This window comes from Podarcis liolepis (genome assembly GCF_965112155.1).
Source record: "Podarcis liolepis genome assembly, chromosome: 4".
Taxonomy (NCBI): Eukaryota; Metazoa; Chordata; class Lepidosauria; order Squamata; family Lacertidae; genus Podarcis; species Podarcis liolepis.
In genome coordinates, this window is record NC_139558.1 from 49,867,886 (window position 1) to 49,882,022 (window position 14,137).

Genomic DNA, 14,137 nt, shown 5'->3' on the forward strand with positions numbered 1-14,137 from the left:
TGCAACCTTGGCCTTATCAGCACCATGCTCTAACCAATTGAGCTATACAGGTTCCTATCATGAGTTCCAACCATTGGTTTGGTGGGGAGAAAGGATGATGGCACAAATTTTCTCCTTTGAGTATTTTAAAATCATTATCCAATATCCCAATAGAAATAACTGCAAGACAGTTGGAATGAGCAGAGGAAGAGGAGAAAAAGAGCTGAATTCTCATCAGCATCACAATGATACTGCAGGCCAAAATAAATTAATCAAGTCTGTAGACTAGAGAAACCAGAGAGAGAAAAGGTGGCCAAGAACTGAGTCCTGAGGGACAGTAACAGAGACAAGAACTGGGAAAACAACGTTATATTATTCTAAAGTATTTGCTAATGTATTGCAAGACAGAAGCAAATGCAAGAAAGGACCAGTAAACCCCAAAGAACCAAAAAATGAAGAGTGTCCAGCAAAAGTGGCATATGAAAACTTTTAAGCAAAGGCATCAGATTGTTTTTCTTTTTTCTTTTCATCTTCACAAGAACTGTAACTCAGTGGCAGCACTAGAATAGAGAATGGGGCAGTAGCCTTTAATATCACTGTGAGCTGGAGAGTAGACTTAAAAAATAATAATTTGGCCTGTAGCTTGCTCTGTACAAGTCCTTTGGCAGAAGATTCTTGGTTTGTTGCAAGCTTGTACTCTCATCCATTTCATGTCCTCTTGGATACTGGTACAGCTTCCCAGAGTTAACAGCTAATCCTTATTTAGCTTCCAAGGGTTAAAAAGGAGTGTGTGATTTGGAACTCTTGGGTCCCCCTGCTGAAGCTAAATGCCCACAGAGATGCAGGGGAGAAGCCAACTCTTACATACACAAATCAGTTTTAGCTGTATCCTTGGTCACTGGTCCATTTACTGCATCTTTGCTTGCAAGTCCATTATACACATGCATATGTCCTTTTGTATCCTTGTCTTCCCAGTAAACTGGCAACAGTTTCCAACACCACTTGTCCTGACCAAGCCACCTTTCTAAGAATGCTCCCTCACTGTACTGCACCCGAGAAAGTAAACTGTACAGCCTGGTTGCAATAGGCATCTTTTCATATATATTTCTCCACTGGACACTTGTTTGCATCTTGAAGCTGTTCCTGGAGCAATCCTAAAAGCTGCTACCGTTAAAATGTTTCCTGGAAACGGGTCATTCCTGCAATTTGCTTATAAACGATCATCTGTTCCTCTGATTTTTACATCTGCTATTGCCCACAATCTGCTTGTGTGATTGATGATGGAACCACATCAAGTTGATACAACATATGAAAACACACGAAAGCAAAGATCAGACATTGATTGATCTTCACTCTTTAATAGGTTCACAATTGCCTGTTACTTCATCTTTGCAAAAAGGTATTACAGATGTATACAGTATTTTTATTGCAGTGGTTTCTACAGAAGATGGCTAGTTCTGCGCTTGAAGCACAATATACACATTTAGTCATAGGCATGATTAAACACAGCATGGGATTGTCTTAAACAATAATAAAAATATATCCCTAAAATTGGGGGAAAAAGATGTAGAGCCAAAAGATAGCTTATTAAATATGCTGAATTCTGCATGGAGATACAATAATAAAAATCATGACAAAAGTTAGCCAGTTCTTGTTCCTTCAGGAATGCTATGCAACACACTGTAGATTTTTCAGCAAACCTGTTTCAGCAAGCTTAAGGAGGCAAAAGCCTAAAATGCAAAATACTCAAGATTTGTTTGGCAAATCCATCCATCTTGCTCTGGAGTGATTAGAGAGCGACTCAGACTGCCTCACTTAAGAACTGTGTGTTGCTACCCTTCTTCATTATCATGGTTAAGCCAGCAGGAAGAGAAATGTCCTTAAGATGCAAGGCCCAACAAGAAGCCGCCGACAAACCCGCCAGATACAACTATGTTCTGTTTAAGGAATTCTGTTGTCTGAAAAGGAAAGAGAGTTCACTATAGACTGTGGAAATGGCGTTACAGCAAAAATAAAAAAATCATTTTTAAAATAAACAAATACTTTTTGCACTCGGATAACCACCAGAGTTATGGAGTACTGTAACTCTAGGTAGAGCTTTGTTAGTTGTGGAAAGATTGTTCATTGCTTTAAAAAGGAACTATCTACCTTAGTCTTGAATTATAAGTCCATAATGCTTGTGTAGAAGGCATCTGCAACCACCCTATGACATTTCAAATGCTTTAAAATGTTTTATCATAAATACTTTAAATAATGAACGCCTAAATAAAAATTCCAGAGGAGTAGTCTGTTGCAAGAAAATCTGCAGTCCTTAGGCACCTTTAAAAGGCTAACAAATGTATTGTGGCATACAGTTTTGTGCATTTGATGCACCAGAGTTTATGCCAAAGTACATTTTTTTAGTTTTTTAAGGTGGCATTTGTTCTCAAATAAAAACCTATTTCTAAGGAAATATAATTGTTTCATGGATACAGACATCTGACTCTTTAAGGGCCAATGGAAGATTGAATAAATAAAATCTGCTATAGAACCAGTCAAAAGGCCTCCAGGCACCAAACAGTCAAACATTCAAGTCAGGCAATATACCCAAGTGAAGGACTCTTCCCATGGGGAGTGGGGACTGCATTCCCTCCCTTCTTGCTGAAGTCCAGGGTAAAGAAAAGGCCATCTGGGGCACAGCACTTGAAGTGTGCAGCCCAAAGCTTTACTCAGCACCCCTTTTCCTGGAGACAAGGGTCATCTAACATACCATAGGTTGTTAAGATACGGAACATCTGGAAACCCAACATCACATCAAGGCTGCAGCAAAATCAATATTCAAAAGCAAGTAAGACATGCTTTACCTCCTCAATCAATGTGTTGATTTCAGGAGCTGCCTTGTTTGCTCGTTTTTTGAGTTGCTTCTTTGCTTTGTTTACATCTTTTTCAACCCTTTTCCAGTCAACCTGTACATAGCCACTATGACTAGCAATCTAGGAAAAGTAAAAGACAGACATCTGAAGAGCTAGAGCAAAAAAAATTCTCAATGCATTTAAGGAAATGTACTCATTTAGGAAACTATTATCTGCTAAAAATAGGTCACCTTCCACATTTTGTAACAACATAATCCCCCTAGACTGTATATATCTTTAAACTTTTAATTTTAAGATAAATCAGCAGAGAGACGGCAATAAATATTTAAAGGCTAGAATAGTATTTATGGGCATGCCACTTAAAACCTATCAGTTTGTTTATAGAATCTATTTTTGGCTTACAGTCATAATGTCTTTAATGGTATATTTACATATGGGAATCCTAATCCTTGCTGAAGGCCAGCTTGCAGCGTGGGGGGAGGAGGCATTTAGGAAGGGGTGGAAGTGTGGCTCCACTTGCAAGGAAAAGCTGTACTAGTTGGATGGTCCATCCACACTGGAGGCCCTTGGTACATCCACCCAGAGCTCAACAGGCACAGAAGTACCACCAGCAGTGAGACTCATTCAGCAGCATTCTGGGGCATATCATATTGCCCTGGAATGCTGAATCCAAAGTCTTCTCTCTTCCTTGCCAGTCTCCTTAACTGAGCCAGCCTGAAACTCATTCCCAACACTGGGGGTAGGGATTAAAACTATCAGTGAGGGGAACACCCCCCTCCCCAATAACAAAAAATGCCTTCCATGTTCCACCCTGGCCAGAGCAAATAGCACTTTCCACTTATGATTGCTATGTTATATTTTACAAAATAGCCCCCTCAATGTCTCATACTTAAATAAGAGACATGAAAACTCTTAATGCTAGATGTTACAAGATAACTATGTTCATGTTGTGTAGTCATATTTACAAAATGAGCATAATGATATTTTCACAGAGACTTTAATTTTTAAAGTGTGCGTGTGTAAATGAGATAAGATAGACCGAACGACACTTCATCAACCCAAACTCTAACGTTTTATTATGGGCACTTTGTGGTTCTTCTCACATGGATTTTAGCAGAGCTGCACCAGCATGAGGAGATCTGGGAAATACCTTCCAGGGACCACTTTATGCAAAACCATTCAGCTGTTGTTACAGCCTCCACTTCCCTTTCTGTTTACTGAGCAGTTAACTTGCCTATATTCAAATCATAGCACTTTCTAAATAATTAAAGTCTGCATACTTGTAGCAAGAGAAAGCCGCCGCCTACTGCAGTCGCTGCAAGTTTTCCAACCTTCTGGAATAAAAATCCTGCACACCTTGGAGGAACGAGAGAGAAAAAGGAAAAGACAAATTAACAGTGCAATCTTATACACGTCTACTCAGAACTAAGGACCTCCAAGTTCAATAGGGTTTATTCCTAGGAAAGTGTTATTGGATTACAGTCTGAGTTGTCAAACTGTGCATACTTACTGGGCTCACAACATATTTACTTTCAAGTAAATGTGCACAGGAGAATAGGCAATGAGGATAATCTGATAATTGGTTACTGTGTTCCAGAATTCTCATTCTCGTGCTCAAGATTGTGCATTTTGAAACTCCCTAACTGAATACTGTTGGCAAGTGTAGAATCTCATGGGATAAGAAATATGCAGGAACTCTCATTATTCTCATTCGCAACCCAGACAGAGCAACATGAGACTAACAACACAACAAGAGATATGATTTAGTGGTCTTTGCAAAATATGAGGCTAGAATCTACTTTCCTGAATAAATAAGCCTACATGACATTACTGCATGCAATCAGTTACAGTGGTACCTCGGGTTACAGACGCTTCAGGTTACAGATTCCGCTAACCCAGAAATAGTATCTGAGGTTAAGAACTTTGCTTCAGGATGAGAACAGAAATTGTGTGGCGGCAGCGCGAGGCCCCATTAGCTAAAGTGGTGTCTCAGGTTATGAACAGTTTCAGGTTAAGAATGGACCTCCAGAACAAATTACATTCTTAATGCGAGGTACCACTGTACTTGATAGTTAACTTCTATAGGTGGATCCTGTTGATCAAACTAATCTGTAATAAAGATGCTGATGGATATAAACTGCATTGTCATAATATAATTTACACCACTATTTTGAATACGTACTTTCTTTTTAGGTCCCTTAGCGCTGTGGAACTTGTGAAGATTATTTTTTCTACCTAGTCAATCCCTAATATCTAGCTCTATTTTATTTTGCATTCTGAACAGCGACATTACAGTGCCACAGAAGGGTGGTTTCACTTTACCAACCCACTTTTATTTCCAAATCTTTTAATGAAACTGAAGTTAATTAAATAAATACTGAACTACAATACCTCATTTGTAAGCATTTGTAGGTTGCAAGGTGTAAATGTAAAAGTATGAAGTCACACTCAGAGTAGGTCCATTGAAATCAATGGTCTAAACCAGGCTTCCTCAACCTCGGCCCTCCAGATGTTTTGAGACTACAATTCCTATCATCCCTGATGACTGGTCCTGCTACCTAGGGATCATGGGAGTTGTAGGCCAAAAACATCTGGAGGGCCGAGGTTGAGGAAGCCTGGATTAAAGTAACTTCAGTCCATTCATTTCACTGGTCCCAGTCCAATTCAACTGACATTGAGTATCACCCATTATCTTTAGTCACAGTTAAAAACGCCAACTATTCAAATCCAGTCTCATAATCAATTGTGCCATCCCTGCCCTATCTTAAAAAAAAAAGATAGCAATTTTTTCTCCAATATATTTTGAAAACTGCTTATAAGAATGTTTGAAACCTCTTTTACTAGTTCAGTGTGATCTCAGAAATGCAAAACTTATATCACTTTAAAAATACTTTCAGAAGAAAATTGTTCTATTAAAAACACACTACAGTATTTAAAAACAATTGGTTCTCACCAGCCTGATACGCCACCCATTACAATCTGAGTAGCTACGGAATACTTTTCTACAATAGGTCCAGAATTCCTGCCAAACACTCGGTTCCACCAATGATGGCGCCTTGCATATTCTGTTAAATCCAGTACTTCGTATGAATCCTCATCACTGTCATGCTCTTTAAAAGAGAAATTGATAGTTAGTTTCCCTCTACACTTTTAAAAAAAGAGTAAATGCGTTGCAGCTCTCAGCAATGCTAATTCACAAACATATGCCTGATGAAAGTGATTTAACTGAACACACTAATAATCCAGCTGTTCAGGAAGAGCAAGCTATATAAAAACAACTGGGAGATATTACTCTAATTATTTATATTAATCTCCTTCCACATAAATCCCGTGGCAGTGTACAAATTATAAGAACAGCAGCTTTTTAAAACAAAAAATATGAGAAGGTGAGTTTAAAAACAATACGAATTGGACACCAATGGCAGGGACCCATTCATATAGCTGGGAAAGCTTGAAAAAACAAAAATGTTTTCAGTTGTCTCTGGAAAGTGGAGAGAGTGGCTGTATGCTGTTCCACAGAACAGGAGCAGTCATAATAAAGCCCTGTTCCAATGATGTCCACTCGCTTGCACCACAGGACTTCTGGTTTCTCTTTTCCTTTTCCCTCCTCCAGTCCCTTGCAAGCTCCCCAAATCTGTTCTAGAGGGTCCCCCACCCTCTGCAGATTTTGGGGGGTGCCTATGGGACTGCAGGGGGCAGGAGAGGAAGGAAAAGGCCTGTTGTACAAGTAGATGCCTCCTCACAATATGCAGAATCTCACTTACTGCATTTTCTTAATTATATGAATATTGATAAAGATAAAAAGGCTATACATTCTAATGTACAATTTGAGAGTACTATGGAAAGGCAAAAAAAACTTCTAGATTTCTAAGCTTATTAGATAACGGGTCCCATTCAGTTTAAGAAGTATATGGCATATGCATATATATATATATATATATATATATATATATATATATATATATGCAGGTTTTGGTGTCTTCGGGTGTCTTCCCGTGTAAGAGTTGGGGTGTCTAGGCGACGTTTCGACGAGGTCTCACTCGTCATCTTCAGGCTGGTGCTTACGGCTTCTTGTTACTGGAACAGAGCAGGATCTCAGTGTTTGAGTTCCTATAAATACTGTTGAGGGGGTGTGGTGTATTCTGGGCAGAGAGGAAGTTCCCAGGATAGTGTGACTTTTCTTCTTTTGTTCCTTAATTACTTGAGGGATATCTTGAGTGATTTCTTGAGTGATATTCTGAGTACCACTTAGGAGGGTCATTAAGAGTGGATTAGTTGCTAAAGCTTTCGTGTCTTGACCTCTTGAACTTGTGAAGAGTTTTTCTGAGAAGATGGCTGTACTGCACTTAATTGTGCTCTGGCTTGGCTTCGTGTATAGGGGCGAGCTGTGGTTTTGTGCCCTGTGCCAGTCAGATCTGTGTAGGGATTGCAGGGGGGTGTAGCATCCGGAGGTGCCACTATGGTTTGGCTACTGGATGGTGTCTGTAATTTATCTGTGGAGAGGGTCTGGGTTTGGGTCTGGTGTGGTTGATTGGTGATGGTGTTCTGTGTGCCTCTGGTTCTGGTGTCGGTTTTTGTGGGGAGGGCTAATTTCCAGATGTCTGGCAGGCGGGACGTGTCGTCACGCTTGTTCATGTTGTGAGGGTGTTTCTCTATCTCGATGGCTTCCATGATTATTCTCTTGTGGTGATGTTCCATGTTAAAGAGCAATTTGGAATCTGCAAAATTAATTTCGTGTCCTGTTTCTTTCATGTGTTGGAAAAGAGAGGAAGTTTTTTCTTCTTTTTTGACGGCATTCTTGTGTTCTGTGATACGTGCATTTATTCGTCTGTTTGTTTGTCCAATGTACGTGGCTGGGCAGACTTTGCAGGGTATTTCATAGACCCCTTGGTTTTCCAACTGGATTTTATCTTTGGGGTTTCTGAGGATATTGGCTATTTTTTGGTTGGTGCAAAAGGCTGTTTTGATATTGTGTTTATGGAGGATTTTGCTAATTTTATCTGTAGTGCCCTTGATATAAGGAAGGAGGGCCATGCCATTGTTTTCTTCTGTGTCTTGGTTTTTGGGGGGTGTTTCTTTTTGGATTAGCTTCGTAACCCTGTTTTGCTGGTATCCATTGGCGATTAACACATTTGAGAGATTCTGTAACTCAGTTGTCAAGTGGTCTTTGTCAGCCAGGCGTTTGGTTCTGGAGATGAGAGTCTTGGCTACGGAGTTTATTTGTGCAGGGTGGTGGTGTGATTGTGCATGTAAGTAGCGGTTGGTGTGTGTTTTTTTCCGGTAGATGGTGTGTCCTAGGGAGCCATCAGGTTTTTTGTAGATTAGGACGTCAAGGAAGGGAAGTTGGTTGTTGGCTACTATTTCCATAGTGAATTGTATTTTGGGGTGTAGGCTGTTGAGATGTGTGAGGAAGCTATCTAGTTTTTCTTTCCCGTGTGAGGAAGATAGCTTCCTCACACATCTCAACAGCCTACACCCCAAAATACAATTCACTATGGAAATAGAAGCCAACAACCAACTTCCCTTCCTTGACGTCCTAATCTACAAAAAACCTGATGGCTCCCTAGGACACACCATCTACCGGAAAAAAACACACACCAACCGCTACTTACATGCACAATCACACCACCACCCTACACAAATAAACTCCGTAGCCAAGACTCTCATCTCCAGAACCAAACGCCTGGCTGACAAAGACCACTTGACAACTGAGTTACAGAATCTCTCAAATGTGTTAATCGCCAATGGATACCAGCAAAACAGGGTTACGAAGCTAATCCAAAAAGAAACACCCCCCAAAAACCAAGACACAGAAGAAAACAATGGCATGGCCCTCCTTCCTTATATCAAGGGCACTACAGATAAAATTAGCAAAATCCTCCATAAACACAATATCAAAACAGCCTTTTGCACCAACCAAAAAATAGCCAATATCCTCAGAAACCCCAAAGATAAAATCCAGTTGGAAAACCAAGGGGTCTATGAAATACCCTGCAAAGTCTGCCCAGCCACGTACATTGGACAAACAAACAGACGAATAAATGCACGTATCACAGAACACAAGAATGCCGTCAAAAAAGAAGAAAAAACTTCCTCTCTTTTCCAACACATGAAAGAAACAGGACACGAAATTAATTTTGCAGATTCCAAATTGCTCTTTAACATGGAACATCACCACAAGAGAATAATCATGGAAGCCATCGAGATAGAGAAACACCCTCACAACATGAACAAGCGTGACGACACGTCCCGCCTGCCAGACATCTGGAAATTAGCCCTCCCCACAAAAACCGACACCAGAACCAGAGGCACACAGAACACCATCACCAATCAACCACACCAGACCCAAACCCAGACCCTCTCCACAGATAAATTACAGACACCATCCAGTAGCCAAACCATAGTGGCACCTCCGGATGCTACACCCCCCTGCAATCCCTACACAGATCTGACTGGCACAGGGCACAAAACCACAGCTCGCCCCTATACACGAAGCCAAGCCAGAGCACAATTAAGTGCAGTACAGCCATCTTCTCAGAAAAACTCTTCACAAGTTCAAGAGGTCAAGACACGAAAGCTTTAGCAACTAATCCACTCTTAATGACCCTCCTAAGTGGTACTCAGAATATCACTCAAGAAATCACTCAAGATATCCCTCAAGTAATTAAGGAACAAAAGAAGAAAAGTCACACTATCCTGGGAACTTCCTCTCTGCCCAGAATACACCACACCCCCTCAACAGTATTTATAGGAACTCAAACACTGAGATCCTGCTCTGTTCCAGTAACAAGAAGCCGTAAGCACCAGCCTGAAGATGACGAGTGAGACCTCGTCGAAACGTCGCCTAGACACCCCAACTCTTACACGGGAAGACACCCGAAGACACCAAAACCTGCATTCCTGTACCCGTGAAAATCTACGAAAGCAAATATATATATATATATATATAGTGGATATAAAATGTTTGCTTATGTGGCACTAATCTGAGAACACTCTCTCAGGAATCCACAAAGCAGAATACTAGCAAGTCAACTAAGGCGACAATACTGTAAATATTTCAGATAGCACCCTTCATTTTCTGCAGTGTGATATATGTGTTTCAGTGACATGCAATCATTGAACATATCCTACCATTAGTCTCCATGGCCATTCCAAGGCCTTGACCTGCAGGTTTACTTCCAGTTCCCCTCTGTACACATTAAACACACATGCATACAAAAATAGGCACATCCCTGCAGTGTTACCAAAATGCAGAGATGGCAACAACAACCAAAGTACTCAGAAGAAGTTCCATGCAAGAAAGAAAGAAAGGGAAACCAAAGGCACACAGACACATAAGCTACTACTGCAGTCAGATTTTCACGTTCTTTCAGTAGTTGTTCCGTAAAAAAATTGAAAAAGGAAAGCCAAGACACTCACAATTTTTAAGATCAGGCAATCATGTCATGGATTGGTGGAGCATTAAGTCTGTATTTTGTACTTCAACATAATGGGAGAATACTTAAAAGAGATTTCACTGCAAAGAAAATCAAAAGAGCTAGGATGAAAATGAACACTAGCCTTCATTTCCTGTGCAGTAAATCTGTCAAACGTGATCCCTAAGGATGTAAGTTTTTAGGGTCATTAGGTGAAGGACACCAATGACATTCTGTCGGAGCTCAAAATCCCCATAACTTATAATGTCATGGGTTTAGTGTGAGCCCTAAATTATCCATGCTTTCCAGTGTCATTCACAGCTGACATTTCCTCAACACCTACCTAAAATATTTAAAATTATAAATAAAATAATTCTCCCTAAGGCATTCGAAGTGTAAATAACACTAACCTCAGTTATGCAAAATTAAAGCAATGACAAGCCAAAGAGCTGCAAGGCAGCCAAAGGGAGCAACTTTCAATCTCTGAATAAAGGGGAGTGGAGTGGCATCACACATGGCAAGTGGCTGAGCACTCATTCCTCATTTTGAGCCATGGAGGACATTTGCTCTACTAACACCCAAACACCAGGTGTGGATTCCCTGCCTGCCCATGTGGGCAAGACCAGCAAAGACAATGCATCGACTTTCTTGCCATCAGTATGGGAATACTCATGCAGCCTGGGTAGCCAACATGGTGCCTTCAAGGTGTTGTTGGGACTACAGCTCTCATCATTCCTCTCATCATGCTGGCTGGGGCTGGAGGGAGCTAGAGTACAACCATGTCTGGAGGGCACCAAGTTGGCTTCTCCTATCATACAACAAAAAACTACGTAAATTCAGGTAAATGTTGTATGGAGCTGGAAGCGCAGGCAGCTACATCAAGGATGGAAGAGATGAAACGTAAAATAAAAGACAGCCGTTAACACATACCCAGAACAGCTTGCATGCAACATTACTTAATCTGGAATAACTACAACCATTCATTAACACGGATTAGAAAACACACACCTCACCCACAAGAACAAATGGTGCGAGCAGAAGAATCTATCAATTCTTTACTATTCTGACTTCATATTAGTACCTACATAAAATATGCCAAGTGATAACTGTTCCACATGTAGCCATCTTCTCTCTGTATGTGACACCTTAGCCACTGCACAGGCTTACCCTAAGAGTCATTTCACTCATGGTAGAGCAACAAACCCGAGTTTGCCAGCCAATCTCTTCTCTCAGACAGGCACACCTGCATGATATATATGCTTTTTGGTGCCTGTCTATCCCAGCCACGCTTTAAATTTTTAGGGGACTCATAAGGTGAAAGAATAGCCGTACAGCTAAAAGCAGTGATCTGAAAACTAGACTAGGGGACGGAGTGGATAGGGTGACAAAAGAGCAACTGTATTTTTGCTTCCTCAGAGAAACCAAACCCTCTCCCTCTTAATTTCGCCAGCAAATACACTGCATTGTTGCACTATCCTGGATCACAAGGTAGCCTTCCATTGTTAATTTTTTGTGTTAAATCTCAATCGGAGTCAAAGTCTGAGTCAAAACAATCAGAGTCTTGCAACACCATGAAAACCAACTAATGTATTAATTATACCGTAAGTTTTTGCGGGCTCAGTTTATACAGTTTATGCTGTAATAAATACACCAGATAGTGTTTTTAAGGCGTCATGAGGCTTTGACTGAAGTAAATTAGTGCTGGATGAACCTACCAAAAGCTAATACTCCTTACTCTAAGCCATAGAGCCTCCAGGGTCAGCAGCATACATCTGGGAAGCTACCAGCAGGAAATGTCTCTGCTTGTTAGAATCATAGAATTGTTGAGCTGGAAGGGACCCTAAGGGTCATCCAGTCCAACCCACTGTGAGCTCCCTGTGGGCATCTGGGTAGCCACTGATCCTAAACTAGGTGAATTTTTTTAATCTGACCCAGCAGGCCTCTTATTATGGCCAACCCTCAGCACACTTATTAAGTAAGTGAGAACCACTGAGCACAGAAAGCCTTACTTCCGAGAAAGCCTGATTAGGTTGGGACTGCGAGAAAATGTCCTGGCTGGAGGAGGCCCCTAAGCGCCCTGACCCTCGCCGCCTCTAATACATTTGTACCCCCTCACCCTCCGCCCCCCTTGGGTCTGCGCAAGCCCCGCCTACTCTGGAGCCGCGCGCATCCAGCCAGGCCGCCCCAGCCCCACGGATTGGGGGTGGGCGAAAGAGCAGGGCAGGAATGAGAGAGAGAAGCCCGGGAAGAGGCGGGCGAGTGGGGCTCCCAAGTCGAGACGACTGACCAGCTCCTCCATCAACCGGCTCCGTCTCTCTGCGCAAGGCAGGCCATCTCCGCTCTGGGAGGCTCGAGCGCCATGGAAACTGCGCCAGGCGGCCCTGGAGGAAGCCGGGCTCTCAACTGACCTGAGGCGGAGCTAGCTCTCCGAGACGCCATATTAGCAACTGGGGAGGACGGGCGGGCGGGGCGGGGGGGGAGAGAGAGAGGCAGCCGCAACTGCTCCGCCCACTCGCCGCTCTACAACATTCCACCCCCGCCCCCCCTCAGGAAAAAAAAAATCGAGGGCTCCGGCAGCAGCGCATGCGCGACCCAAGGAGAAAACCAGTAAAAGCGTTTTTGTAAGACTCCTTTCGGGGCCCCCGGCTGTCACGGAGTCGCGTCGCCGCAGAAGCTACTCGCGCGGGATCATGGGAGTTGTGGTTTTGAGTTCCCTTCTCCCTCAAGCGAAACGGATAGAGTGTGCCGAGGAAGAGGGCCTGCCCGGAGACCCGGAGCATCCGGGTTCCTTGGGCGCTGTGAAAGCGAAGCGCTGAGCAGCCGCCCCATGTTTCTGGAGCGCGCAAAGCGCCGCAGAGCAGCGCCGATCTCCCTGAATCCCAAACGTTTGTAGAACGCTGTGTTGCCACAGACTCGTTTACTGGGTGAAACTGCAAAATACCAGTGAAAACCAATTAGAAGCAGCAAGATCAAGTCTTCGGGCCATTCACCATCCCTTCTAACCCAGTGCTTTTTCTAAAAAAATAATAATGTTTAGGTGTACTCTCATTTTCCTACTCATACTGAAATACTGCCCCTCAATGAGGCCAAACTTAGATTCACAAAATGTTTAAGGGTATATGTACCACTGCATTCCCCCCCCCCCCGAAAAAGCACTGGTCTAACCTACAACACAAGACTGAAATGGGGTGGAGGAGAACTAGGTATACCATTTTGAGGTCCTTGGAAGAAAAAGGTGGTATATAAATAAGTAATGAAACCAGACAATGAAATAGAGTTTCATAGGTTTGGACAATAAAAAGACACCAGAGTAGGCACTAGATGAGCCTCGCCAGAGCACCAGTGTAGGAGGCAAGGTGGAACAGGCTTTTGGCAAGGAGCACATGATCACTAGAGCCCATTACAGTATATTACTTCACAGGCTGCTGGGTAGGAAATTCCCTGTACATGCACATACACTGGATTCTCTGAATGCACACACCAGGAATCAACTTTTCAGATGCAGTGTTGTTGTTTTCTGGTTGTTTGGAGGAGCCGATTTCTGCCTGGTTTTGGTGTTTCTTGGGAGTGAACTAGGAATTATTAATCTCAGGCTTCTGATTACAACTACAATTCAGCATTCTTTCTCATTCCTGAATTAAATTGCCTTCTTGCTAATCATGTGAATGAACAGATAAATAAATCAATTAAAGGGCCAGAACTAGCAAAAGCATAAGAAGCAACCAAAAGTGAGAGCACAGCATTTGAGAAGTTCATTAACAGATATTCAAAATTACAGTCGGAAGGATGCGAGTGTGGCTAACTTTGACTTAGAAATAATTAAACAGTCATGGTTGTCTTAAGTTCCTCATTTTATAATATTCCTGCCTGATGCTGAATGATAATTAACAT

General features: G+C 42.2%; 1 protein-coding gene across 1 annotated transcript; it reads right to left on the reverse strand.

Moving 5' to 3' along the window:
- Nucleotides 1-1,321: 1,321 nt before the first annotated feature.
- FUNDC1 (FUN14 domain containing 1) lies at nt 1,322-12,898 on the reverse strand. Its single transcript, XM_083500653.1, has 5 exons — nt 12,655-12,898; nt 5,785-5,941; nt 4,112-4,187; nt 2,823-2,951; nt 1,322-1,937 (listed from the first exon to the last, which is right to left on the reverse strand). The coding sequence occupies exons 1-5, from the start codon at nt 12,683-12,685 to the stop codon at nt 1,860-1,862; spliced, it is 471 nt and encodes a 156-aa protein (XP_083356779.1). The 5' UTR covers nt 12,686-12,898; the 3' UTR covers nt 1,322-1,859.
- Nucleotides 12,899-14,137: the final 1,239 nt, after the last annotated feature.